The 26,397-nt window shown below is 54.7% G+C and overlaps 1 protein-coding gene across 1 annotated transcript; it reads right to left on the bottom strand.

Moving 5' to 3' along the window:
- Positions 1 to 525: 525 nt before the first annotated feature.
- Positions 526 to 26,394, bottom strand: P4HA3 (prolyl 4-hydroxylase subunit alpha 3; the record flags this gene model as incomplete). Its single annotated transcript, XM_044450174.1, has 13 exons — positions 526 to 678; positions 2,349 to 2,445; positions 3,293 to 3,361; positions 4,030 to 4,092; positions 5,227 to 5,386; positions 10,673 to 10,737; positions 13,878 to 14,054; positions 15,167 to 15,330; positions 17,092 to 17,143; positions 18,018 to 18,167; positions 20,628 to 20,851; positions 21,813 to 21,955; positions 26,246 to 26,394. Coding segments are annotated over 13 exons (1,584 nt in total), but the record flags the coding sequence as incomplete, so codon positions are not given.
- Positions 26,395 to 26,397: the final 3 nt, after the last annotated feature.

Here is a 26,397-nt window from a genome sequence, read left to right as displayed (position 1 = left end):
GAGTGCTCACAAGAGATGCCACCCCCTGTGCATCCGTTACAGCGAGATGTTTCTAGCCTTGCAGGCCAGCTAAGAGGACCAAAGGACCTCAGGTGAGTTCCTGCGGAGAATTCCGCCCTGGCGGGAAACGTGGCCCAGCCTAGGTGTGGCTCACCTGGCTCTTTTCTCAGTGGTCCGGATGCTGAGCATCCCTTTCTTTCTCCATCAACGGAACGTTTGAGAAGCTTCTGCAAAAGCAGGATGGCTGGGAGCGTGCCGCTTTCTGGAAATTGCCGCACCTCCACCTGCCTGCCTGCCTATTTCCTGGGGGTCCCTCTGGAGTCACACAGGGCCAAGAGGATCTGTCGCATGTCACCCAGTTGCTCTTTCTCTCCTGCTCTGCAGGGCGCGGTGTTCCCTTTTCTCCACCCGACAGTCCACAGGCTAAACTGATGCTCAAGAAAGCTGGGCTGAGATGCGTGCTGGTCCCGGCTCAGCTCCCCAGGTGGCCTTTCCGGACCAGGTGGCCTTTCCGGACCATCGGGAGGGGAAGGAGCACTTTTCCAGGGGCGCTTTCCCTGCCGGCTGCCGGATTTGGCTCTTGGGTTGCTCCTGAACCCCGAGCTCGCTAGTCCTCCGGGTTGGTGCCGCACGGCCGCCGGAATTCCTGCCCGTGTTCATGGAACCACTTGTTGGCCACTGTTGGAGAAGAGGAGGAAACGGTTGAAGGGGGAGCCGTGCAAACGTGGCAGAGCTTCCCGAACGCTGCTTAACACCAGTGGATGAAAACGGGGATGGCTGCATGCATGGCTTGTGGACACCCTGCACTGAGGTTCTGAGGGCACGAACGCCTCCGTCAGGAAAGGAGCTGGCTACCCTAAAAACTGGAGCAGTGCCAGAAGGCAGGACCTCATAGAAGCACAGAAGAGCAGAGCTGGAAGGGGCCATGAAGGCCATCGGTTCAACCCCCTGCTGTTGCAGGACACCAAGTCACACCAACCCACTCAGGTGGCTCTTCAGTTTCTTTTTGAACGAAACTGGATTATTTTCTGAGATGTTTCTGTGTCCTGCCCTCTGGCATCAGCAGGAAGAGATCATGATCTTCCTCTCTGTGACAGCCTTTGAGGTACTTCTAGAGGGATCTCATGTCTCCCTCAGTCTTCTCTTCTCAAGGCTGGACATGCCCAGTTCTCTCAGTCTCTCCTTTTGGACAGCATTTCCAAACCTGGATCATTTTTGTCGCCTTCCTCTGGACCCTTTCTAATTTTCCTGCGTCTTTCTTAAATCTTGGTGCCCAGAACTGGACACAGTCTTCCAGGTGAGGTCTGACTAATGAGGAGCATAGAGGAACTGCTACTCGGAAGTAACACTTCTGTTAATGCTTCCCAAAATAGCATTTGCCCTTTTGGCAGCTGCATCGCACTGTTGGCTCATGTTTAGCTGGCTGCTGGGGATGCTGTCTCAGGGGAAAGGGCCGGCCCGGTCAGCACCTGCCAAGGGCCCATGGCCAGCAGGTCCAATGGCAAGAGCCCTCTGGGCTTGCGGCTCCACCTGTGTGTTCCCCTGGCCCTTTCGCTGGCCCAGGCAACAGGGCCGATGAGGGGGGGCTGGCAGTGCTGCTGCCAACTTGCAAGCAAGAGCAGCCGGTGGCCACGGACTCCTGAAGGAGAGAGCCCCTCGGGGCGCCCTGGCCGCAGGCTGGCAAATCCTTGGAATTGGCACCCTCTCTGCAGGCCTTTCCAGGCTGCGGATCCAAGCTCCCGGGATCCGCTCAGGCACTGCAGGGCCTCAGGCGTGTCTCTGCGGAAACGGTACGGCTCGGCACTCCCACCGAAATGGGCTGTTCCGGGATGGGGCTGCCCCATCCCCGGAGCCGGAGCTGGAGCTCGCCGTGGGCACAGAAGGATCCCTGTGAATCTTCTGCAAGCACAGCATTTTTTAGAAAATGCAGAAGGAAGAGAACACTCCCCAGATGCACCAATCACACGGTGTGGACTTTAGAGCTTAGCTTAGGGAAGAGAAACATTTGCCCGCCCTGCCATCTACCACATGAACAAAAAAGCGCCCCCCCCCGGTATGTCTGCGGAGGGGGGGGGGTTGGCCTTTCTGGAGCAGGGGAGAAGGGAAGGCAGGGCGGAGGCCAGATCCCCGATGGCTGGACATGCCTTCGTGCAGGCAGCACTCAACCCCAGGCCTGTTTCTCAAGCGCGTCCATTTCGCTTTCCTGCCTTTGATGCAGGGGGAAACGAAGTTGACCGGGATGCTCAGCCAGGCCCCTCGCGGGCCCTGCTGGCACGGGGACCTGCTTCCGGGCTTCGGTGCAAGGACGGCCTCCCCTCTGTGTTCAGCAGGGAGATGGCTGGCCTCACCCCATTTGTCCCCCGCAAGCACTGGGCAGCCGGCGTGGAGGGTGTCTTCATCCCCGTCCCCGTTCTTGTGAAGGTTCCACCAAAAGAGAGCAGCGTTCTGAAAAGAAAACCAACCAGAAATGGGGCTATTCAGATGCGTCCGCAGAAAAGTAATCCTTTCCGTCTCAAATGCCAAGGTGCATTTTGGGGAAGCTCTTGGGAGTGACATTCCAGTGGCAGGCAGGGTCCAAAGAACCAGCGCTTTTTAGGGGAAACTTCTTCGTGCCCGTGACCAGGTCTAAGTGGAGGCACTTCTGCCTTGAGGTTGAGGAGGAGGCTGTACAAAAGCTGGCAAGCCGCAGTGGGGTGAAGTCAGGGGGTCCCAGCAGGAAGGGAACCCCCCACCCTCATTCTGCAACCTCCGCCATCCCAGTCGCTCTCTGGGTGCTGCCTCAAACCGCAGCGCCCCAGGTGACTTAAACTCAGCCAAGGTGAGTTGCATGTGAGCCTCCTCGACTGGTTTGCTGGCCCACCTGGATTAAATGGTGCAAGGCATAGTGAAGCTCACGCACGCTCGGGTGGGAGGGAGAACTAGGCGTTTGTAACTGGGCTTGCTGTCTCCTCCAGTTCCCTTAAATAGCGGGCAACGGACAGTCCGTCATGACCCCAAACTCTTGGGCCTCTCAGGGTGCAATCGATGGCTCTGATGCGGCATAAGTCTCTTCCTTGGGACTGGGACAGCCAGTGGCCCTCCTAGCTTGCCGCTTGCCACTGTCAGAACCCTCTGCTCCTGACGGTAAGTCCCCAGCAGAACCGACATCTCCCCAGGCTCTCGGAAGTCCCCGGCTATCGTGTCTTTTAGATTGCAAGCCAGAAGAGTCTGGGATTGTTTTGTCATCGATCTCTGTCCTCAGCCTGGGAAAAGGAACGATGCCAAAGCACAGCAAGGCACAAAAACCTCTCACCTTGACAGCAGGGATGCTGACGTTTGCGTAGATGAAAGCAGTGGCCCCTCCGGCTTCTACCGAACTCAGCTGGGCGGGGGCGAAAAACACAGGGCAGTACGTGTCGGTTACCTTCGTTGTGGGACAGTATGTTGAATCACCTTTGCACGACCCCCCCCCCCCAATCTTTCCATTCTGCACCCCAGGAACCAAGAAGGGCAAAGGTCTGCAAACTGTAGAAAACATGCAAAGGCTTTGCTTAAATTTTCTGGGCACTGAAAGGCAGCCTGATGAGCAGAACTTGCTGAGCAGAATTAATTGCTTCAAGCTCGTGTGCATTAGATCAGAGAGTCCAGTAAACTGGCGTTTCTCTGCCCTCGTACTTCCTTGAACTCTAACTGAACCGCAAGTGCCGTTTAGAACAAAGAGCGATTAACTAACAACCCCAGTCTTGCTCGCTCCTTCTGGAAACATCACTTATTCCCTCATTTCGCATGCAATTGGGAAAGATCAAGCCATTTCCTTTTTCTGGACAACAGTCCCTTGCTTCAGCGGCTGGAATGCATGTTCAGCTCCCAGGGTCGTATCCACTGGGCTGCAGAGAAAGCGCTGCTCCTGTTACACTAGTCGGAATCAGTGCTCCTACGATGGGGAAAAGTGGCCATTTGCTGCTGAAATCACAGGACATTCTCCAATAATAAAAGCAACCCAGACGAGAAGAAATTCCACTGCAGTGACAAAGAAAAGAAAGTACTCACATAAATCATCAACGTGGCGATTCGGTTTCCGGATTTCAGCTTGTAGAGGGGGCTTTTTCTTGACTGCCAAAAGAACAAAATTGTTTATTTGGGGAAAATCAAGCGGTTGCACTCTTCACGGCTGATGTGACTAAGAGTCCATGTATGGTTGAGTCGCGGCTGAGTCAGTGGCATGAAGCTTTAGTAATCTTGCACAATTAAGCAAAAAGCTTACTGGATATTTCCTGAAATGCCTTTCAGCTGGAAGTACCAGGACATCCATAAGTGTGTTTTGTGCAATAGCAAAGGATGCCGAACCCGACTTAATAGCACTGATCCTTGGAAATGCGGAATAAATGAGTGCTACAAGAAGCCATTCCAATGAAAAGAAATATATGATGCTACCAAAACCTGGTGTTACGATTGAAGGGAATTACCCTCACAAGGCTTAACGTGCAATAAATCGCATGCTTTACTTCTTGAACAAAGATTGCAAAGAACGAGCTTGCTATGAAATGGGAAACGAGTCTGATCTCATGTTGAAAGAAGATGAAAACTCCACAACCTTAATATTTCCGTACTTGTATTTTCTGCTGGGTTGGGAGACATCTTTGAAGGGGTTGTCCAGGTAATTTCCAGAGTCCTGGATTTGGAGGAGAGCCCAAACTAAACGGATTTAAAGGGGAATTAATTCATGTTTCAAGAAACATGATGGTGCCTTGAGGAATACAGAGGACTTCAAACCCTCGAAGGGCAACCATGACCTCTTATGACTTGGGAATGCTCAAGAAGATTTGCCAGTGGCAGATAAAGGTGCCAAGGTTGAAGGGATCCCTAAGACTGAATTTTTCCATGAGAAAAGTCAAGAACCTCTGGAAAAACAGTGGGACCCCTACATGTTTTCAGGAAAAAGTGACTCCCCGGATGTGGCCGGCGGGGTGTTTACACAACATATTTGCATTTTAAGAACTCTGAGCTCCTTGCCAGGTGCTGCAGCAGTGGCGACAAGGAATTCCGAAGGGTGTGGCAGATGGAGCCGGCATCCGCACCGATCGGGGATTGTGGGGACTGCGTCCCTGCGGGCCCCACTCCGCTACACCACTGCTTTGCCACGGATGCCCCTTCCAGCTCGCCCACGACTCCATGTGGATCTGTGCATGCTGCATGATTTAGAGATGCTTTCCCGGCTTACCAAGGCTTTGCAACAGGTTTACTCACAGTAGCATGGTCGAAATGGGGCTCGTAGTGCCCCCCGAGTCCGTAGTTTACCACCTGCAGGTATTCTGCGTAAGGGGGCTGTGTGTTCAAGCCAGTCAGGGCCACGATCCGTCGATCGAGTGCCACAATAACCGGATCCAAGGTGTCTTTCAGCCAGGCACTGAAACAGATGCAGCTACCTGTGAGCTCAGCGGGTTGTCCGAGAGCAGGTGGTTCAGCACTGAGGCCTCTTAGAAAGCGGAGGCAGCGTGTTGGCCGTTGGGAAAATGCAGATAAATCCTGGCAGAACAGGGGTGCTTATAGGTGCCTTTGTGTTATAAAAGTAGCTGCACCCCTTTCTCAGAAAGCACCCCAATTCCAAGCCAGGTTACGGTCAGGCATTTGCTGTTAGTTTAAGACGTGGGAACTCAGAGCTTGCCTAGAAGCTGCCAGGGCTGTTCTTTTCGCTGACCAGTGAGAGCTGGTCAGGCTGCCAGTTAACAGCATTGCAAGCACCCTCATTTGCATGCCAAGGCCCACAGTAATCCCCGTGCCTCAGTGATCCTTGTGTTAATCTCTTGTAATCAAGGCTATTGTACTGAGCCCCTCTGCAGACCCCTCCCCTTCTTCTGACTGCGCTCCCCTTATTTCGCCATCAACGGCCTAGCTGCTGGGTCCATGTGGCTCAGAATCTATAAAACACTCTGTGTATGCTCTAAAAGCGTATAGTTGGTGGGGGAGACCACTGCCCGGTCGCATGCTGGAATGAGTCACTGCAGGGGTCCTGGGTGATCTTTCAGTTAAACTGCTGAGGTTCAAGGCGAGAGGGGCCTTTCCTGATGGACCCTGGGCATCCCATCTCACGGCTGCCATTGAGGCTTCCTGACATGGCCAAAAGGAATATTTATTTCATATTTTACTTTTCTATACCATCCAGCAGCCAAAGCTCTCTGGGCCACTTACAAAGATCAAAACCCTCAGAATGCATAATCAAAGCAAGGAGAATGTAGCAGCCACTCACACCTTCCCACACACTGGAAGCTCCTCCGAGCCGAGGGAAGGCTTAAGCCGGAGCAGCGATTTGGCAGTGCAGGTCCCGGGCTGCCCATATGAGGGGAAGTGCTTTGCAACCGGGGTGGGGGACACCCCAGAGAATGTCCCCCAAAGGAATTCCTGCAAAGGGAACGTCCAAAACCCAAGACTTCCTTGGATTCCTTGCTGCATTTATGGCCGGCTGGCTTTTGGCACTTTGCTCTCTGGACCTTCTGTGTGCATCGCCTCCCACAGTCTGCCTGGGAGGTCCTCCCCGTTCAGTGGGGCAGAAGCCGTGCTTCGAACAGCATCCTCCTTCGCATCGCATGCTGTTCTCCTGCACGCATGTCCTTCCCACACGTGCCGGCCATGCAGGCTACCATGGTGCCTCAGCTCACGAAGGCCTTGGCTCACAAGCAAATCAGGTTGCGGGCAAAAATCTCCTGAAGATGTTGACTTGGGCCGCGAACTCCGCGTTGGGTGGGAACCAAGATCACAGCCATCTCCCCCTGCCCCGAGTGGGGAGATGGCCACGATCGACGTGCGCGATCACGGGCGCGCTCCTGCAGGAAAGACGGGCGCGATCGTGGCCGTCTCCCCCTGCAACCGGCGCGATCGCGGCCGTCTCCCCCCGCAACCGGCGCGATCGCGGCCATCTCCCCCCCATGCCCGAGTGGGGAGGTGGCCAGGATGGCGGTTGCGTCCGTGCAGGGAAGACACAGAGGAGCCGACGACAGAAGCACTTGCTGAGGAGGGTTCCACCGAGGAAGAGGAAGGCGGGGAGGAGGTGAGCGATGATACAATCCATTATGGAAAAATGGAACGAGTGCCGGGATTTCTTTGAGAAGCACCACCCCAGCATAACTGAAGCGAACAGAGTTTTGAATCTGATGAACGACAACGTGGTCTCTCATTTCCGGAGGGTTATGCAGCGCAGGAAAAACAAGTGACTATACACAGATTTTTCACCAGAATTGACCCTGCAGCTAAGAGGCAAAGAAGAGAGGAAGCCCCTGAAAGAGATGCCCCCAGTGTCCTTCTGGAGGGGGCTCTCCCTCAAAACAAGAACCTCCCCTCCACCCAGGTTAGTGCTCTTCACTGTACTGCACAGTACTTGGTTGTTCTTTGTCACTTTGTTCAAATTCTTCTGATTAAAAAAAAATAGTTACAGAACGGACTAACCTCATTTACATTGAACCTTATGGGGAAATTTGACTTGGCTCACGACCAACTTGGGTCACGACCAGTCCTGGAACGGATTACGTCCATGAGCCGAGGTACCGCTGTATTTCTATACCGCCCAGTAGCCGAAGCTCCCCTGGCAGTTGATGGCCATGCGTGAGATGCAACAGCGCAATATAAGACGCAAGCAACAGTAAAGCATGAGAGAAATTGCACCGAAACAGCTAAACGCCAAATTTAAAACCACATGGAAGCAAGTGCAGCAACTGGCACAAAGGAAGAAACAAGGCCCGCCCGCGGCAGACCCAACTCAGCCTCGTTCCCCCGAGAGACCGGATTCGAGACCCGTGGGCCAGGGCCTTCTGTGCCGCGTCTATCCTGTTCTGGGCCTGGGGACAGGGGCTGTTGCAATATGGATCACTGTAAGTTGCTCCGGGAGCCCTTTTGCCGCTAAGAAGCAGGCTCAAAACGCCCTGAATAAAGAGATGCAGGCAGACTATTGCCTGACTGCAAATTATGCAATTTTTGGAGAGGAGCCGTCTGGCACCTGGCTTTTTGTGGCCACGTGCCTTCTATTTCCCCCCAAGCCTGGGGCGAGGAGAGAGTTAACAGCCCCCTCCTCTGCAGTTCTAGTGGTAAACAGGGTCTCTGGTATAGAGATTGCAAAACCAAGCCGTGAGCTCATCTAGGAAAATATTTGCTGGGCTGCGGTGCAACCAGAGCAATTCCATCGTTTTCCGTGTCAGTGCATTCCAGATCTCCACCAGCTTTCACTGCAAGAGGCCAGCTAAATGCATTTCCCCCGACTCAGGGAGACTTCTGGGGAGGGGAATGAGAAATGCAGCTGTTGGTCATAAATCCGGCCCCTTGGCAGTATGTGTGGGGGGAATGCAGAGTCGGGGGCTGCCCCACTGTAGCCCGTCTGCCTCCGCCTCGTTTGTCCAAACGCAGCCGGAGGCAGCTGGTGACCAGGCAGTCGGAGCCCAACATTTCTGGCAAGGTGCTGCAAATTTCTTGCACGTCTGTTGACAATATCCAGGTTCAGAATTTTAGACCAATGTACTGGAAGTGACAAGATGCTGATACAGAACGGAGAAAACGTCCAGGAAGTGATTAAACATAGAAAGTAAGAAAAGACGGCCAGTTGTTCTGGTAGCCCACTTTAAAAGTCAGAAGGAGAGAGAATTTGCTACCATCTTCTCAGGGGTTGCTAAGCTGACTTGGCTGAACATAGGACAAAACTTTCCAGGAATGACTAAGTCACCACAGGAGGAGTTTTCTACCGGGCCCTACCCTGGATGAATCAGGACGAATCACAATGGGAAACATGTCATCAAGGCATGTTTTGATCTTCATGTTTGGAAAAGCTGGCTGGAAGTTTATTTGAAGTGTGGCTGGACTCATCTGGAGGGTACCAAGTTTTGGAAGAACGGCCTCGGGTCAATCTAGGTGCATGTGTGTCTGATCCGTGTCGGGTTGCCCTTGACGATTGTTCAGAAGCTGCAGCTTCTGCAAAATGTTGCAGCCAAGCTAGGAACTGGGGCTAGGAGGTCTGGGAGTGTACCCCGATTCTGGCCTGCTTGCAGCGGCTGCTTTTGGGTTCCGGAGCCCAGTTCAGGGTGCCAGCTTTAATCGATAAATGGTTTGGGACTGCCGTAGCTAATGCAATGCCTCTGCCAACCTGAATCTACCTCGATATGGCAGCCCACGCCTGAGCCCGGCCTGCAAGGGTCACCTCTGGCGAGGTTGGACGGTGGCCACAAGGAAGCAGGGCCCCCGACTGCCGTGCCATTTCGTGGCGGGGGGGGGGGGGGCATTTAAGCCAGCTGCTTTAAACCAGTCTCGTTTGCGCTGAAATCGCTCTGGCTGTTCCGATGTTTTCACATGTTGTACGTGGGGAAAACATTGGGCTATTTCTATTAGGTTGTGGCCCCTGGCTCTGTGGATCTCTCTGAGCTGCCAGAGAGTTTTGGTTATTGGATGGCATGGAAATAAAAGAGATCAAATGATTTAAATATAAAACACATGCAAACCAGTCTGGCTATCAAAGCGAGGTTGCTTTTGCTTATCGGTTGAGCGTGTGGAAAAGCGAAGCGGTGTAAACCAGAGTCCGCCAGGTTCCCCCAGGGGCCCTTCCTGCGATCTTGCCCTGATCCTGACCCACCTCTGGTAGCCAAGCGGGCAAGCGGGACGTGGCTGGATGCCGCTGGAGGTGGCGAGGGGAGGTGGGGACATGCCGGGTCTTTCTCCCCCTTCCTGCCCAAAGCATGGTGAGGACACACGAAAAGCAGGAACTTGGGCTGCTTCTGCACCCGGTTGTGTCAGTGTGCACTTCGCCCCCGCTTCTCACCCTGCCCCGAGGCGGCCTTGCACGGCACGTCGCCACGAGCCCCTCAGTCGCCACAGGAGGGCGCCCGTGCAAAAGCCCCTCCTGTATGGCAGCTGGACAGTCGGCCCCGAATGCGGCCTGCTCTCAAGATTAGGGGCTCACACCCAACAGACCCCCTCCTTGGGGCCCCAACACATGGAATTGCTCTCCTGTGAGGAGGAAGGTGGCTGAATTGGCCCGTGAGGGAACCGCTGAAGGGCTCTCTGGGGATCCGCAGTTGCCCAGGTCCGGTTCGATCCCCGCCATTTCCTGGCAGGAGATGGCCTGAAACCCTGGAGAGTCCTTGTGGCCAGGCAGGACCAACAGTCCTGGGCTAGATGGACCACTATGTCCATGCGTGCTGAGCGGCTTCCTATGATCTGCTTTAAAGCATTACTAGAACCATGAGGACTAGAATCCTTATTTGCTTTTTGGTGGAATGGCTCTAGCTCAGCAATAGGACCCCTGATTTGCATGCATTAAGGTCCCTGGTTTGCATCTCCAGGAAGGGCTGACATTTATGTGTATGTATATTCATTATATTTCTATACTGGCCAATAGCTGAAGCTTCCCAGCTATGATATACCCATGTGCCTCACTGTAAAACAAACTGTCGAATTTGAAAAGTCAATCTGTTGAATTTGAAAAGTCGACCTGTTGAATTTCTGCCTGCTATGTGCTTGTTAGTGAAGCCACACGACCTTGCCAGGTGAGTTTTGCCATTCTTTCCCCTGCCCGTCTTCAGGGCCTGAGCTGAGATTTCCGTTCCCCTGAGCCACTTTGCGCTGCAAGAAGACTCAAGCTTGCCAACTCCTCGCATAACTGTGGGGGCAATGAAGGGTGCCCCCCCCCCCGTTCTCCAGCAGGTACAGGGCTAGCGGTTACCTCTTGCTGATCCGGTAGTCGGCTTTCTGTTGCTTTTCTCCCGAGGCCACCACCGACCGCTGCAACTGGAGCAGAGAGACACTTAGCAAGGCACACGCTCCTGGCGAAGGCTGGGGCAGAGGCGGGGAGCGCAGGCCAAGCCCGGTGGAGACACAAGATGTGGCGTGCCTGGCTTGCAAGGGAGCAAGCCTGAGATCTGAGTTTGGAAGGCGAAATTTAAGCCTGCACGGGGGGGGGGGGGGGGCAGGATATGAAATACCACGTAGGATGCAGCTCGCTAGACTTGCGCCCGTTGAAGTAAGCCCTCTGCCAAGCCCATTAAGAGACCTGAAAGCGCGCAGTTTGAAAGCCACATGTGCAGTTTGCTTTCACCAGTGAACAAACAGGCCTTGCGGCAGAGGCAACACACTGGGGCAGAGCCCTAGGGCTGGGGCCAGAATCCTGGGGGCCACCTGCCCCTCCACTCTGCTGCCCGGGCCGTTGCGTAAATAAAGCCGCCAGGGCCCTGCTGATCTTGCTCGCCTCCCATCTCCTGCATCCGCTTCACCTTCTGCAGCCCCCAACCCCTGGATCTTTCCCTCTGAGGTTCTTTTTTGGAAACCAAGTGCCCCCCTCTCTCCTGTCTTAAAAATGTTTAAAATAATGCACAGCGTGGAGAAAGCAGAGAGGGGGACATTATTCTCCCTCTCCCATAATCCTGGGTCATCAAATGAAGCTGATTTGTGGGACACTCAGAACCGATCAAAGGAAGACCTTCTTCACTCAGCATCTAGTCAGTGCAGCAAAGGGCCACATGGTTGCTGGCCGGTTTGCAGGGGATGCCGTATGAGGCGAGACTGAGGGAACTGGGTCTCTTCAGCCTGGAGAAGAGGAGACTCAGAGGGGATCTGTTGGTGACATACAGGTATGTGAGGGGGTGTCACACGGAGGTGGGTAGAGACCTGTTCTCCCCTGCAGAGGAAGGCAGGACGCGCTCCAATGAAGACAAGGAACTGAGGTTCAATTTGGATGCCAGGAAGCACTTCCTGACAGTCAGGACCCCGAGGGGGTGGAATGGGCTTCCATGGGAGGTGGTCGAGGCCCCATCGGTGCGGGTGTTCAAGGACAGGCTGGACATGCACATGGTGGGCACGTTGTGAGCGGAGCCGGCTGAAGCCAGGGGTCAGACTAGATGGCCCGCGAGACCCCTTCTGACTCGCTCTGTTGCTATGCTTCCAGTTAAACTGTGGAATTCACAGTGGGAAGTGGGGATGGCTGCCAATCTGGGTGGCTCTCGAAGGCAGATTCCTGGAGGCGGCAGCTATCCGTGGCTACTAGCCTTGCTGGCCAGGTGCGCCCCGCTTCCCCAGAGACACCATGCCTGCACACACTGGTCGCTGAGGAGCTGGGCCGGGCGCGGTCTTGCACCCCTCCTGCTGGAGGGACACCGTGGGCAGCTGGTTTGCATGCTGTGTGCGGAGTGCCGGACTAGCTGGACCTTGGGCCTCATCCAGCACCGCTGTTCTTAGGCTCTTATGTCTCTGCATCCCATCTTACCAGCAGCAAGCACGATGGTGTCCCTCAAAGGCACATGCTCAGAGGGACTGTAGAGCATATGGAAATGAACATATACAAATATGTGCATTGTTTCTGTCCCATGAGCTTGAATCCCAGATCTTTTCCATATCTATCTTTTCTATATTGCCCCGGCTCTGCTTTGCTTCAAAACTCCACAGTATCCTTTTGATAAGAGGTGACGGTCCCCATCCGACAGTGAGATCCTGCACGTGATGTGCGGCCTGCGGGAAGCAAAACGCTCTCCGTTCCCTTAAGAAGCTAGTGCGTTTCAACAGAGAACTGGGCAGGTCCTGGATATTTCTCTGGCAATTGGAGTCCTTATGCGCAGCCCACTGGGCGGAAATGGGCCTGGTGTAGCTCCATCCTGGGAGAGGTCACGCCCAGGCTCAGTCCGTGGAAAGAAGCCACGTGGCCCAGGGATGCAGCGGTGACCAAGCGACGGCGAGAGGCAGGTCGGCTGCACCCGGAACCGCAGAATGCCTCTCGCCTGTGCGAGGGATTAAGCTAATAACCTCCACATGGTCCGTTTGTGTGGTTACCGAGGCAACTGGGCAGGGGTGGGAATGTGCCGGAGAAGAAACGCGTCTTGGCCCAGGGTGGGGGACCTGGAAGCGAGATTCTTTCCTGCTGCTTGCCCTTGTTTCTAGTGGCAACTTATTCAGTTTAATTCTGCTCAAAATAAAGTAGGGGTCACATCAGTTCTTTCTTGGCAAAGTGTTTTTAAGCCGCTTATCCCATTTCAGTTATAAGATGAAAGTCTTTGTCTTTTTTTGAGAAAGAGATTAATATGAGTCGCATTAATTACAAAAATATTGTATTGCTACACCTCTGCTCTCAGGCAATCCCTTTCTGACCATGTGAGCTCTGTTCTATTTGTGTCTGAAGATGACACAGCAGTGGAGTGGGGGGGGGGCATCAGTACAATAAAAAGGGCCCCCGAACAATTTTTGCACGAGTTCTTCAGGGCACCATCTTGTGCAAGCTCAGACAGGAGGAAGTCCTGCAGCTCCTGCCTGCCCCAGCCTGCCTAAACTCGCACGGGCCTGACTCCAGGGCCGGTTTTGCACGTTGGATCTGCCGCGGAGACTCGGACTGGCTTACTGGATTCTGGGTCCCTCATTACAGGAGGGATATAGCCAGGTTGGAATCGGTGCAGCGTCGGGCCACAAGGTTGGTGGCCGGTTTGCAGGGGAAGCCGTATGAGGCAAGGCTGAGGGAACTGGGTCTCTTCAGCCTGGAGAAGAGGAGACTCAGAGGGGATCTGTTGGCGACATGCAGGTACGTGAGGGGGTGTCACATGGAGGTGGGCAGAGACCTGTTCTCCCCTGCAGAGGAAGGCAGGGCGCGCTCCAACGGAGCCAAGCTCAGGGAGCCAAGGTTCAATTGGATGCCAGGAAGCACTTCCTGGCAGTCAGGACCCCGAGGGTGTGGAAGGGGCTTCCACGGAGGTGGTTGAGGCCCCATCGGTGCGCGTGTTCAAGGACAGGCTGGACGTGCACATGGTGGGCATGTCGTGAGCGGAGCCGGCTGGAGCTGGGGGTCAGACTAGATGGCCCAGGAGGCCCCTTCTGGCTCACTTTGCCCCTGTGTTTCTACCTCTGACCCAGAGAAGCTCCGCCTCCCCGATCCACTCACCCACCCTGCTTACCCAGGGCGCAGCCAGCCCCTTGAGCTGCTCCGCTTCGGCATCGCTGATGAAGTCGTGGTAGAGGGCGATGTACGGTTGCCGGTGCATGATCTCCCTTTTCAGGGGCTGCAGGATCAGGAACGGGTCCCTGTTTGTCTCGTACGAGCAGGAGAGGTGAAGCAGCTGGTAGCGGGTGGGCTGAAAGGGGACCAGTTGCAGGAGAGCAGAGGTGAGGAAGCCTTCTTGACATGCTCTGGGGGCTGCGGCCCAGTGGTGGGCGGGGCCAGGGGCCAGCCTGCTCTCGCTGCAGCCTGCCTCTGTCCTTCGCTGAGCCTGAGAACGGGGGAAAGGCGCACAGAAGCCAAGAAACCACCCCAGGAGCCCCAGCTGGAGGGAAGGAGGTGTGGCCACAGGAAGAGGGCCAAGACAGGTACGCCATGAACACCTCATTCAAACCAGATCTGTTTTGTTTTTTCAAGAATATTTAAGAGCAAGAGCAGGGGCGAAACAACTTGGGGGAAAGTCAAGCATAGGGGTGTTTAAACCTTCCCCCTCTATCCCAAGATCATCTTCCAAAGTGGCCATGAGCCCTTTCAAAATCACTTTGATTTGCACTGGTGGATGTTTTCCATTCCGAGCATGCTGGAGTTCACAAGGTGGCATCCTACCAGGGTTCGAAAGCATTTTAGAAATTAACAGGCCCACGGCACAATCCTGCGCGTGTCTGTTCAGAGTTAGCCTTGCTGCGTCCAGTGGTGCCGCCTCCTAGGACAGCGTGCTCAGTGTCGCGGCCCTATTCTGGCCCGACCCCAGTGCCGCACTGCAAGATGGCAGTGTGGTGTAGTGGTTAAGAGCCTGGGACTGGGACTCAGACGATCTGGGTTCTAGTCCCCACTCGGCCAGGGAGCCAACTGGGTGACTTTGGGCCAGTCAGACTCTCAGCCCAACCTACCTCACAGGGTTGTTGTTGTGGGGATAAGATGGAGGAGGAGAATGATGTAAGCTGCCTTGAGCCCTTTGTAGGAAAAAGGCAGGATATAAATCGGAAAATAAATAAATAAATAAATAAATGTTTCTTCTATAACCAGTTTGTGAGTCACTGACGGTGCAGTCCTATGAATGTCCAGACAGCAAAACCAGCTTTGCAGCTCCCAGCATGCACCCCCCCCCCCCCCCGGGGCCACGCGGGGGTTTCCCCCCCGCCATTCCGGGGTTTTTTTGCAATGCCCGGCCACCCCCCCCCCCCCCCCCGGAATGTGTCCTCTCCTCTTCTGGGAGGCACTGGTCTGGCACCTGCGTCTCTCGCTCACCTGACAGCCGAGGGTCTGGCACAAAGCCTCGTAAGTGTCTCTGGTCTGCAGGTGAGTCACGCTGGGTCTCTTCAGTGCCCCTGCTTCGTTGCCCCCCTCCGGATTTGCCATCAAAAGCTTTTTATACTTCAGGATGTTCCGTGCAACCCTCTTGTTGCTTGGATCTGGGAAAGATCGACACGTACTGCTTTATAGAACGTACTGATGTATTTCTAAAACTGGTAAATGCCACTTCATCTTCAAGGCATTCCTGGGCTGTGTCCAAAACATCAAAAGCAAGCAAATTCAATGCAAAAGCCATACAATCACACATGAGAAGACGAATCTGGCAGCAAGCAAGCCAGAAGGCAAGCACACACCATAACCAATTCGCTTTCAGAATATATCCAATGTGGCACATTCAGTTCTAAAATATTAAAATGCTCAGAGAAAAGGCGCTGGAAGGAAAACAAAATTTGTGCCGATCATACACCTTTAAGGGGGGTGTCCTAAAGTTGGATCTTTAGGGACAATAATCACTTGCATGAATGCTTATTTATGTTAGTACGGCACCACAATCAATACTAAAGTGTGGTGAGGAAGAAATGCGACATTTTGAACATGCAAAGGTGAAGGGAAAGCTCCTTCTTCTCAGGGTCCCAATACCTTCTCCACTTTGTGTGAAGGCAAGTCAGTTGCCAACTGACCAGAAAAATGCTCTAGCGTGCTCATGTGCAGATGGGGCCAGCAACAAGCAATGTTTTCATGGTATGGAACAAAACAGGATCATTTGTGAATTGCCGCAGATCAAACACTTTCTTAATGGAGATTCACAGTGACCAGATCAAGTGCTGCTAGCCTCGAAGACGATCATCTATAGGTGGCGGATGCTACTGAGTGGTTTGAGGTTCTACCCGGAAGAGAGAGATTAAGTTAATATATAAAATTACCCTGCCCTGTTTATTTAATTTTCGGCGTACTTGGAGGCTGTCTAGAATCCCTTTACCTTTGGCCAGAACTACTGTGCTTAAACTGTATGCTTTGGTCAAACATGGGCGACCTTGAACATCAGGTCTTTTGCCAGCTTTACCATATGGATGCTCTGCTGTCGAAGAAGACAGCCCAGGTCTTTGTGGAAAGAAGAGAATAAAAGAGAGCCCAAGGACTGACACTTTTTCCGGCTCCTCCAGGGCCACCACATGGAAGGTACACGGTGCCAAGGATTACAGCATGGTTGGTGTGCTCTGGGTGTGTGTAAAAATTAGTCTCCAGGTCCACTTTCCCAGGCAGGGAAGAACCCGTCTTCTAGGCCAAGATCGCTGCTGCTACTGCTGCATTTGAAAACACTGGAGAGCCAGGGTGGCGTAGTGGTTAAGAGCATGGGACTGGGACTTAGGAGATCCGGGTTCGAGTCCCCGCTCAGCCACGGAGCCAGCTGGGTGACTTTGGGCCAGTCACAGACTCTCAGCCCAACCTACCTCATAGGGTTGTTGTTGTGGGGATAAGATGGAGGAGGAGAATGATGTAAGCTGCCTTGAGCCCTTTGTAGGAAAAAGGCAGGATATAAATCGAAAAATAAATAAATGGAAAAATAAATAAAAACAGTCCAGCAAAGAATCCAATGAACAAAATGCATCCAGGTCCACCTTAAAATATATTAAAGCCAAAGGGCTTGATGCAATTTTCAGATTAGCTCACGCAGAATAAAAGTGTCCATTTGAGAAAGAAAGGGAAGCACTTTCGGTGCTTGCTTTTCCCAAGTCCAGGAATGATCCATGGAAAACCGTGGATCTGCAGCATGGCTTGCCCTGCAGCTGTTTCACTGCTGGAGGAGTCCAGCAGGAGGTACCAGGAGCACCCCAAACCACTGGGTGTGCAGGGAGACAAACAGGTATTTTTCAAACTGACCAGACAGACGTGAATGCTGCCCTTCCAGAAGTACATACCGTAGTGAAGAAATTCTTGCGAAAGGCTTAAGGCATGAGAAATGTTTCCTGCCTTTAAAAGAGAAGATTTGGAGAGAGTTGGGGAGAGAGAGAAAGAGAGAAATGGTTAACTTCTAAAATTCATCTTAACATTGCTGTTCTTATGTTTTTTCTATTGTATTTCATTGTTTTGTTTTATAGATTGTTGCAAACCCCCAGAGCTTTGACTATGGGGTGGCCTAGAAATTAATTAAATGATAAGAATAATAACAACTTTTTGGAAAAAATAAAGAAGTGTAGGTTTCAAAAGTACCTGAAAGTGTAAAGTCTGCCAACAAAACTCATTGTATACTCATGTGTGAGGACAATGCTGTCTTTACTCAACAATGGGGGAGGGGGAACTGCACTCTGCACATGATCAGAGGCACAGGATTTCTGGGCCCAGGGAAGACTGATAGCATGATAAGTGTCAGGAAACATTCAGGAATTTACTTATAGAGTAGCTCCACCTCCCTTGTGGGTAGGGATTCCCATGGCAAGAGAGCTGTCAGTCCAACCAGGCTGGCTATTCTGAAAAAGGGATTAAACAGAGGGAGGGACTTGATCCAGCACCAAGAATATTGGTCCACAGGGGCGTCTCTGCAGGGACCCAAAGACCCAGGCCACCTCGATGGCAGCCAGTCGGGCTGCTGTGTCTCTGTCCAGCCCGAGGACACCCGGCGAGCGACGTCCTTCAGCAGAGCTCTTAACCTCCGTCTCCCCGCTCCAAGCTTGTCTGCTCTCCTTTTCCGGCCGACTCTGGCAGCTGCAGTGCCTCCTGCTCAGCACCGGCCCATTCCAGGGTTCTGCCTCTTGGGCTGTTTCCCCTTTTGAAAACATGCGCAGGGAAGCAAAGCCCGAGAATCGAAAGCCGCGCGAAGCCTCCGAGGCGGTGCCTCCCGGCTCACCTTGAAATAGGCGAACGCCAGGTGGTCCAACGCATCCTCGAGACTCCCCTCGTCCTCGGTGTTCCAGTCGCCGTAGGAGAGGCGGAAGAGGCCGACCGCTTCCTCCAGCCACAGGATGGAGTGGTAGTAGTCCTCCATGTCATAGGCCAGCTGTGGGAACCCGGGAGAGATCAGAGCTGCAGGGAGGGCGCCAGCGGGCCAGGACCCTCGGCCGTTCTGGCTCACGCACGCGGCCACTGAGGGAGAGCACGGGGCCAGCCGGCCACCCGCTCCGCCAGTCAGCCTGCCCACTGGGTCTAAGGTCCTAGGAGACCTGCTCCTTGAATTGCTCCCCCTGGCCCATTATCGCTCGCTCCGACTGCCAGGCGTTTCCTGGCCCAGCGAGACCGTTCCCCACCCACTTGCTAACCGGAGAAGCTGGGGATCAAGTCTGGGGTCTCTGGCAGGCGAAACAGGAGACCCACTCCGAAGTTCTGGGCACACCATTCATGGGTAGCTCCTCTCCCTGCATCAGGCCAAGTTGCAAGGCGTAGCGAGGTGGAGTTGCCGCAATTCAGGCTTACCACGAACACACTGGGGCCTCTGGCTCGCTGCCTTCTAAGCAGGGCCCTCGGGGAGCGAGAGCACCCCCACTTATTTTGGAGGGAGCCGCTGGATCTCCAGAGCCAGGGTTGTGGTCTCTCCCCCACCGCCTCTCGAGAGTCTTAGTTTCGTGACTCGTGGCTGGCAGCTCGTGGCTGGGCCCTCAGCAAGGTTGCATCCTGTTTACCAACATTATTCACCGTGTACAAAGAAATAGCTATGCATATAAAAATGCGCATTTGGGAGCATTGGACTCAAAATCAATGGCAAGAATATCAACACCCTCCGACATGCAGAGGATACGACTTTGCTTCAGAAAGCAAAAAAGAACCAGAGAGGCAGGTCCTCAAAGATGGAAGTGAAAAATGTGGATTGCACCTTCAAATCAAGAAAGCCAAGACAACGACAACTGCAGAGAACACACAGGTCAGAGCGTAGATTGACAAGGAGACCATAAAAACGGTAACGGAGTACAACTTCCTGGGGTCTAAAACTGACCGGCGCGGTGACCACAGTCTTGAGATCAGAAGGAGCAGAACATTGGCAGAAATGCAACGTCCGGCATGAATAACATCTGGAAGGGTAAGCGATCAGCCTCTCTACCAAATGCAGATTAGTCAACAAAATAATTTTTCCAACTGCCACGTATGGCTGTGAAACTCGGACACTGAAAAAGGCAGTAGAAGAAGGGAGGATGCTTTCAAATTGTGGTGCCAGAGACGACGGTTGTGCATCCCATGATCTGCAGGAGTCACAAAGGGGTCCTGGCCAAGCCTCACCAAAAATACCACTGGAAGCCAAGATCACCAAACAAAGGCTGTCATGAAGGGACATTTGCCACTGCTCCGAACAAGCCAGAATCCTAAGCCAAGACCAAATCTTGGCCTACGAGTCTGGCTTGCTAGGGGAAGAACGAGCCAGAGATCCCAGTCGGGATGTTCATGGCAAGCAACCACGGGAGGGGATTCCCTGGTCTGATGGAGCGGGAGAGACGGAGCTGCAAGGCCACGGAGTCAGGCCACTGGCCCAGCGAGCTAGTCGAGTCCACTCCAAATAGCCGCAGCTCGCCAGGGCCTCAGCCCTGCAGTCCAAGAGCTTTCCCGCTACCGACGGAGGGAAGGGGGTGGAACCTTGTGCCCCGGGAGGTCTCCTCCGTCCAAGTGGCAGGAAGGCGTCTAAAGGGACTGCAGCGTCAGCATTACTGCCCTGGGGGGGTGGGGGCACGAGACTCTCTGGGATGTAAGAAAGGTGCAGAAAGGGACTCTGTGGGATGCTCATCCTCTGTGCCAGGGCCCACACCTGGAATCCTTGGGCAGCCGCCAGGGCCCCAGGGCCTTAGCAGGACCCTGTGCTACAGCCTTCCCCGAATTCCCCAGAATTATTTTTTCCTGCTCTGGCACGCCAAAACACCCATCAGCCTGTCCAGTCTCTTTTTTCAATGGCTGCAGCCCCCTGACCTGGAGTTGCTCTGCAGGAACTGAAAGGGGGCTAAGCCAGGGTCCAGGGCTGTGGGGTGCCCCCCATGACATCCTGAAAAGCCCAGCAGGGTCTCCTAGCACAGGCAGCAGTCAACCCTTTGCTCTGGGGGGCCCCTCTGGGCCTGCCCCTGCCCCACTACAAAAGGAATGGCAATCCCCGACGACGTGGAGTTACCCCGGGGAGGGGCTGGCAGAGCGCAAGCTTCCCATGCAGAAGGTCCAGGGTTCGTGCCCCGGCGTCTCCAGGGAGGGCTGGAAGATGGTGAGCCGCTGCTGCCCGCCCGTGCTGGCACTGCTGGCCTAGGTGGGCCCAGGAGCTGACTCAGGACAAGACAGCCTCTAATGTGCTGAGAAATAGGGGGAGACCCCCTCGCCCCCTCTGCTCAATAGTGCCACCCGCAGCTGGGAAATCCTGGGAAGGGGCCATCCCCACAGACGGCACCCCTCCGGCCCGGCCACGTGAGCCACCATCCCTGCCCCTCCAGCTCCCCGAGGCCAGCCCGTCCGCCGGCACACCGGACCCTCCCCCGGGCCCAGGGTCCGCACCCACCTTGCCAATGTGGAAGCAGTCGTCGGCCGACAGGGAGAAGTCGTGCCCGGGGCTGTAAATGTCGGGAAGGTGGGGCTGGCCGGCCCTCTGGAACCTTCCCTTGGCCAGCGCCGTCACGCTCAGGGCGTAGACGTCCTGCAGGCGCATCACGGCCTGGGCGGCCCCTTCCAGGTCCTCAAAGAGGGGCAGGCGCCCCTCCAGTTTCTGGTAGCTGCTCTTCAGCGCTGAAAAACCAGTCACAGCACAACTGTGGTTCACTCCGTGAGCTGCATTTTCGCTCACCCTTTAGCTGAGAACGGCCCTCAGAGGTCAAAAATAAAGCTGCTCCTGCCCACAGACTGAGAATTTAGAAGGCACGACATGAAAGGAATGGGGGTGAGGAGGGAGAAGGAATGCCAGCGGTCTTTTTAAAAGAGCCGATAGGCAAAGCATGGCTTACTCTGGAACAGACCCAAGCCTTCTGTGCCCCAACTAGTACTGTGCCAATTCTCTCACGTTTTTCACCATGCTTATTCAGTCTGATAGAAAATAAACTTTTTGAAAAGAGATTATCAATATGAATTCATATTAATATTATGGATTGTGCCCCGTGGCAGAATTTGTCTGCAAGGTTTGCAACAAATATTTTGTGTTTTGGGGTTGCTTGTGTTTACCTTTTTGCTGCTTCAGCTAAGGGGCAACTCATTTCCCAGTTCTGCATGCAGAAGCAAATAGGCCTGAGAGATTGATTTTATGGGGGGGCAGCAGAGCAGTGTAGAGATATTCGACGCAGACCTCTGTCCTCCACCTCCCAGGAGAAAGCTCTCCCACCACCTGCCACCCAAGGCAGTGGCCTCCGCCGGCCTCAGGACAGGGCCGGGCCGGGCCGGGCAGCGAAGGCTAGCAAAACAGGCAAGCATTTTGCCTGTGGGGATCCTTTGCCTAAACATTTAGGTGGATTCGAACAACTCGGACGTAACTGCAAGATGAGTCTGCTTTGAAAAAGAGTGACCACAAAACGCAGCGGGAATGAGTGAGCTGGTCAGGGACGCACAGAGCTGGGATCTTGCAGAAGGCAGTTCTTCACAGCTGGGCTGGCCATCTCTGGGCCAGCTGGGCGACCCCTCTGGCAGCCTGGGCATGCCCGTGGCTGGAGCCAGCGGAGCGCTCGTTCTTGCCACCTGGGCCGTGCTTTCTCGGGCGTACCTTGGGTGTTCTCGCTGGCCTCCTTGCTGTGGACCACATTCATCCAGTCGGACTGCAGCCTCTTGATGAGGGCGTAGGCCAGTAGGGGGTTGGCCACCGTGCTGCCCGCTCCTTGGTGCAGGGCCTGGATCTTGCTGTAGAATCTAGAAAAGGCAAGGGGTGGGTGGGAGACCACGGAGGATTGTGGGTAAAAGCTCTGAGCCACTGCTCTGGGTTGCCGAAAGCGGAAACGGCCTCGCTCCATTTTGTGGCATCCGACCTGAAAGGACAGGAAGTTAGAAGAACAGAAGGGTCGCCCCACATCTGGAACGGGGGAGTATGGGTTTTGCTATATCCATTCTGCCCACGCTTTGTGCATTGCCGGGCAGGCTTCATTCCACCATCTGCTCATTAATGGAACCAGACTTTTAGGGGATGCAAGAGAATTTTGTTCCAGTTTCGCAAAGGCAAATTTGCACGCATCGTCCCAACGTTTTTCCAAAAGCTCCGCAAAGCTGCAAAAGAATCTCTGCGGCTTGGCAGGACAGGGTTGAAGCCAAAGATTTCTCCGACGTTCCCAGCCGTACCCCACCCTGGCTGCTGCTTCCCAGCTGCCATCAGGCAGATAGACTGACCCTGAAGGTGGAGGTTTCATTCCACCAAGATGGCTAGGTGGGAGGGGCCAATAAAGGACTTAAGCTTTGACAGTTGTGACAGCTCATTCCATGGGTCGGGGACGGGCGACGTCCAGTGGGTGGGGGGCATGCCGACCCCCTCAAAGCCCACAAGAGGGAGCATGCAGTGAATTTGCTGCTGGAGCGGCCAAATCTGTGGCGGCGAAAAAAGTGCACCCCTTCTTTACGAAGGGACTTGTGTGCCTGCAAACTTCAGCAAGCATCGTCCCAGCCCCAAATTTGCAAGCAGCTCCTCCTCACCCTACTTTGCCGCACTAACAGCTAATGTGTGCCACAAAATGGAGGGGGGTGTTAAAAAGGCCAGGGGGCCACGGACCCCATGGGGGCTCCTCCTGCAACAATTCAGCAATCCGCTGCATGATGATTCCTTCCTTTTGTCTGTCCGGAACCTCCCTCCACGCAGCTTTGTTGGATGGCCCGGGTCGCCCTATTTCTGGGCACCGTGGCATCATCTGAGGAGTCTCCACGCCAGCCTTTCCCAACCCGGCCCCCCCCCCCCCCGCCCCCAGACACAGCCCGGCCATTGGTCAGCTGGGAATGGTGGCAGGTCAATGTATCGGGAGAAAGCCAAGCTGGAGAAACCTGCTGCGATTTATTTAAATTTTTCTATACCATCCCATACTTAAAAGTCTCGGGTCGGTTTACCGAGTTCAGTTCCCATCTACTCTGCCGGACTGGGCGCTTCATGTTGAATCTAATGAATGCAGTTTCTTTCTCCCTTCTCCACGGGCTCAAGAACTTCAAAACCTGTCAATATTTCTTTGCTCCCACACACACAATTTTCTCACTGAAATCCATTGTTTCCTTGCATTTGACATTCTGGAAATTTAGCTCAAAGTTGTTCATTCTGTTTTTTATCTTCTCTCCCCCCCCCCCCCCCGCATGTCTGTTCTGGGCTTCTCCTACAGAGCTTCCTCCACAATGGAAACAGAAATTGAGTCATGTTTTCCTTCAGAAAGCCCAGTTGAGTCTATGTGGACTTTTTCTTTTTCTTTGCTTCTGGCTTTGTATTCAGTTTCTCTTTCAAACCCGTCTTGTGGTTTGCATTATGCATTTTACTGCCCATAAATTAACCCATGAAAGGACAGGTGAACATTCGCCAGAAACATGTTTCATGTTGCAACTTCCCTTTGTCAGATGTCACAATCCAGAAATGCAGGTTTTTCAGAGAAGGACTGTGGAAATGGCACGGCCATTAAAAGAGGTGGGACCCTTTGAAACAGGAAATGTTTGTGCCCAGTTCTAGCATGAGGATGTGTGATACTCAACCGCCACTAGCTTCATTTTGCAGGTGAACCTGGCTCCCTCATAGATGCCTTCTTTGGCTGTAACACACTTGAGAGCATAGGAAGACCCCTGCCGGAGGAGCCCAAAGGGCCCTCTTGGCCAGCATTCCGGTCCCGCGGTGGCCAACCAGCTTCCCATGGGAGAGCCGCAAGCAAGACAGGAATGCAAGGGCACCCCCTGCCCATGTTCCCCAGCAACTGGTGTACATAAACATACTGCCTTTGAGAGTCAAGGTGGCACATGGATGACCATGGATCACTTTTGAAGGCATCCAAATTGTTGGGCATCTCCAGGTCTTGTGGAGGAGAAGTCCATAGGCAACTTCCCTTTGTCTGAATGGAATCTCCTGCATTTCGTGGGAATGGCCTCTCTGGGCTTTTCCCGGAAGCAAACATGATAAAACCGTGACGGTTGTACTTTGGGTATATCAGAAGTCGAGACTCCCTGGAGAAGACAATCGTGCTAGAGAAAGTCAGTGGCAAAGGAAGAAAAGGAAGACCCGGTAGGGATGGACTGGCCCCACGCAGGAAGCCACAGACTCTGCCTTCCCAAGAGCTGAGCATGTCCGTCGTGAACAGGCCGTTTCGGGGGCCACCGTTCACAGGGTCGCCATAAGTCAGGGACAACGTGAGGGCACATCACCACGCAATCTGTGAACTGCCGAGCTCGGTATCCAGCGCCCCTCAGGCAAGGATCGAGTTGGGGCAGCCCCATACAGGTGAAGAGGCCAACCCCCACTGAGGCAGGGCGGAATCGCGGATGAGTCCTCCGACCCAGCTCTCTCTCCTCCGGGACCCCCTCCAAACTGGCCCCTGGCCATGTGGGCGGGGGACAAAGGGGCCCACACGGCAGCACACCTGGATGGCGACAGGTTGGGGAAAGGGCCACGCATGGTGGCCAGAGGGGTGAGTGGACACATCTGCCTTCCCGCATGGTATTGGGGCACAAACGCCCCACTGCACCGGAGGCTGACCGAGGGGGCCCAGAGCAGGCATCGGGCATGCAGGAGTCTCCCACCATGCCCCCCGCCAGCATCTTCGGCCTGAGGCGGCTGCTCCCCTCGGCCAAGGGCAGGGCCGGCCCTGGGCAGCCGCTGCAAAACCACGACGGAGGGAGCTCTGCAGTCGGCCGTCCCATGCGCCTGTGCCAGCTGGCGCTGCCACCACCAATGCGCTCCATGCTCCCCTCGCACTGGGAGCGGGCGGCAGCCTCGCACGCACCAGGATCCCGGCTCTACCCCCGCCTTCTGGCGAGGCAGTCGAGATCTGTTTGCTTCCCCCATTCTGTCCCCGCCACCCCAACTGTGCTACTAACTGGCTTCTTCCAGCCAAGCTTGACGCATTCCAGAGAAACGTGGATCTGGGAATGCCTGCTGCTGCTCTACGGCAGGAGCCATGCAAATCCACATGCACACTCGCCGTGCAAAAACACACATGTGGAAATCATTCCTTTGGCTGTTTGAGTATTCACCGACTGCCTTCCAACCCGACGGCCCCCAAGGCAGCATGGAGAGCAGCTGAATCGGTAACAGTGAAAAACCCACACCCTGCAACTGGCAAAACTGCACCAGCGGCTGTCAACGCCTTCGTAAAAATCACGGGGTGATGACAAAAAGCAGACTGTCTTTACTGCCCACCAGGAGCTGAGCAATGATGGGCTGTTCCCACCTCCCTAGAGGGGTCTGTGAATGCGGCGGCCACGGAAAAAGCCCTGCCCCCCGTTCTGTCAGATAGCAGGGTCTCTGGCAAAAGTTGGGACCACCCCCAAATGCAACCCATAAGCTAATCGTTGTTTGTTAATGGCCTGTTAAAAAAGTATCTCCCCAGGACAACAGTCTTCCCCACTCTGCACTGGGCTGCAGTTCCAGCATCCCCAGCTCTGATGGGAGCTGGAGTCCAACACATCCAGAAGACCCCAGGTTCTGCACTGCTGGGCTTGGTTAAATGTGCCAGCTTCTGCCTTCGAATCACTGATGATTTGAGTCAGAAGGGTCCCTGGAGGTCATCCAGCCCACCCCCTGCTTTCTTCAGTGACACAGCTGGGAGTCCAAAGGAACCCTCAGGGCCAGGGCAGAAAAGTTGAGGGCCACGGAAGGAAGGGAGGGAGGGAGGGTAGGGCAAGGGGGCGATGAAGCGCTCCGGAGGATGATGCATCCTCTGGGCACGGCTGTGCCGCGGCACAGAAGCAGCATCACCCTGCCGTCACTCAGAGCGCAATCCTGGCCAAGTTCAGGCAGGAAAAGGGCCTACAGTTCCCACGTGCTGGAAACTGGGTCTCCCGTCCCCTCCGTCTCTCAACACGCATCAGGTCCGGCTCCAAGCCGCCCGGGTCCCGCCCTGCCCGCGCAACGCGCAGGGCTCCCTGCAACGCGCAGAGAGGCCCTGCAGGGTCCCTGCCCCGAGGCGACGCCGGTGCAAAGCGCCGCGCCGCGGCCCCGATCCCGCCCGGCCCCGCCGCGCCCGCGCGTCCTACCGTCGCAGGTCGTCGAGGCGCCGCGCCTCGTCCTCCAGGTAGGCGCGCAGGCTGCGCAGGAGCTGCGCCTCGGTGGCCAGCGCCTGCCGGATGCTCAGCATGGACGTGAACGTGTCCGCCCGCGCCCAGCGCAGCAGCGCCAGCACCGCCAC

Source organism: Varanus komodoensis, unplaced genomic scaffold, assembly GCF_004798865.1.
Source record: "Varanus komodoensis strain SLA01 unplaced genomic scaffold, ASM479886v1 scaffold63, whole genome shotgun sequence".
Lineage (NCBI taxonomy): Eukaryota > Metazoa > Chordata > Lepidosauria > Squamata > Varanidae > Varanus > Varanus komodoensis.
The sequence above is the reverse complement of the archived record's forward strand: the minus strand, read 5'-3'. Positions and strand labels throughout refer to the sequence as shown.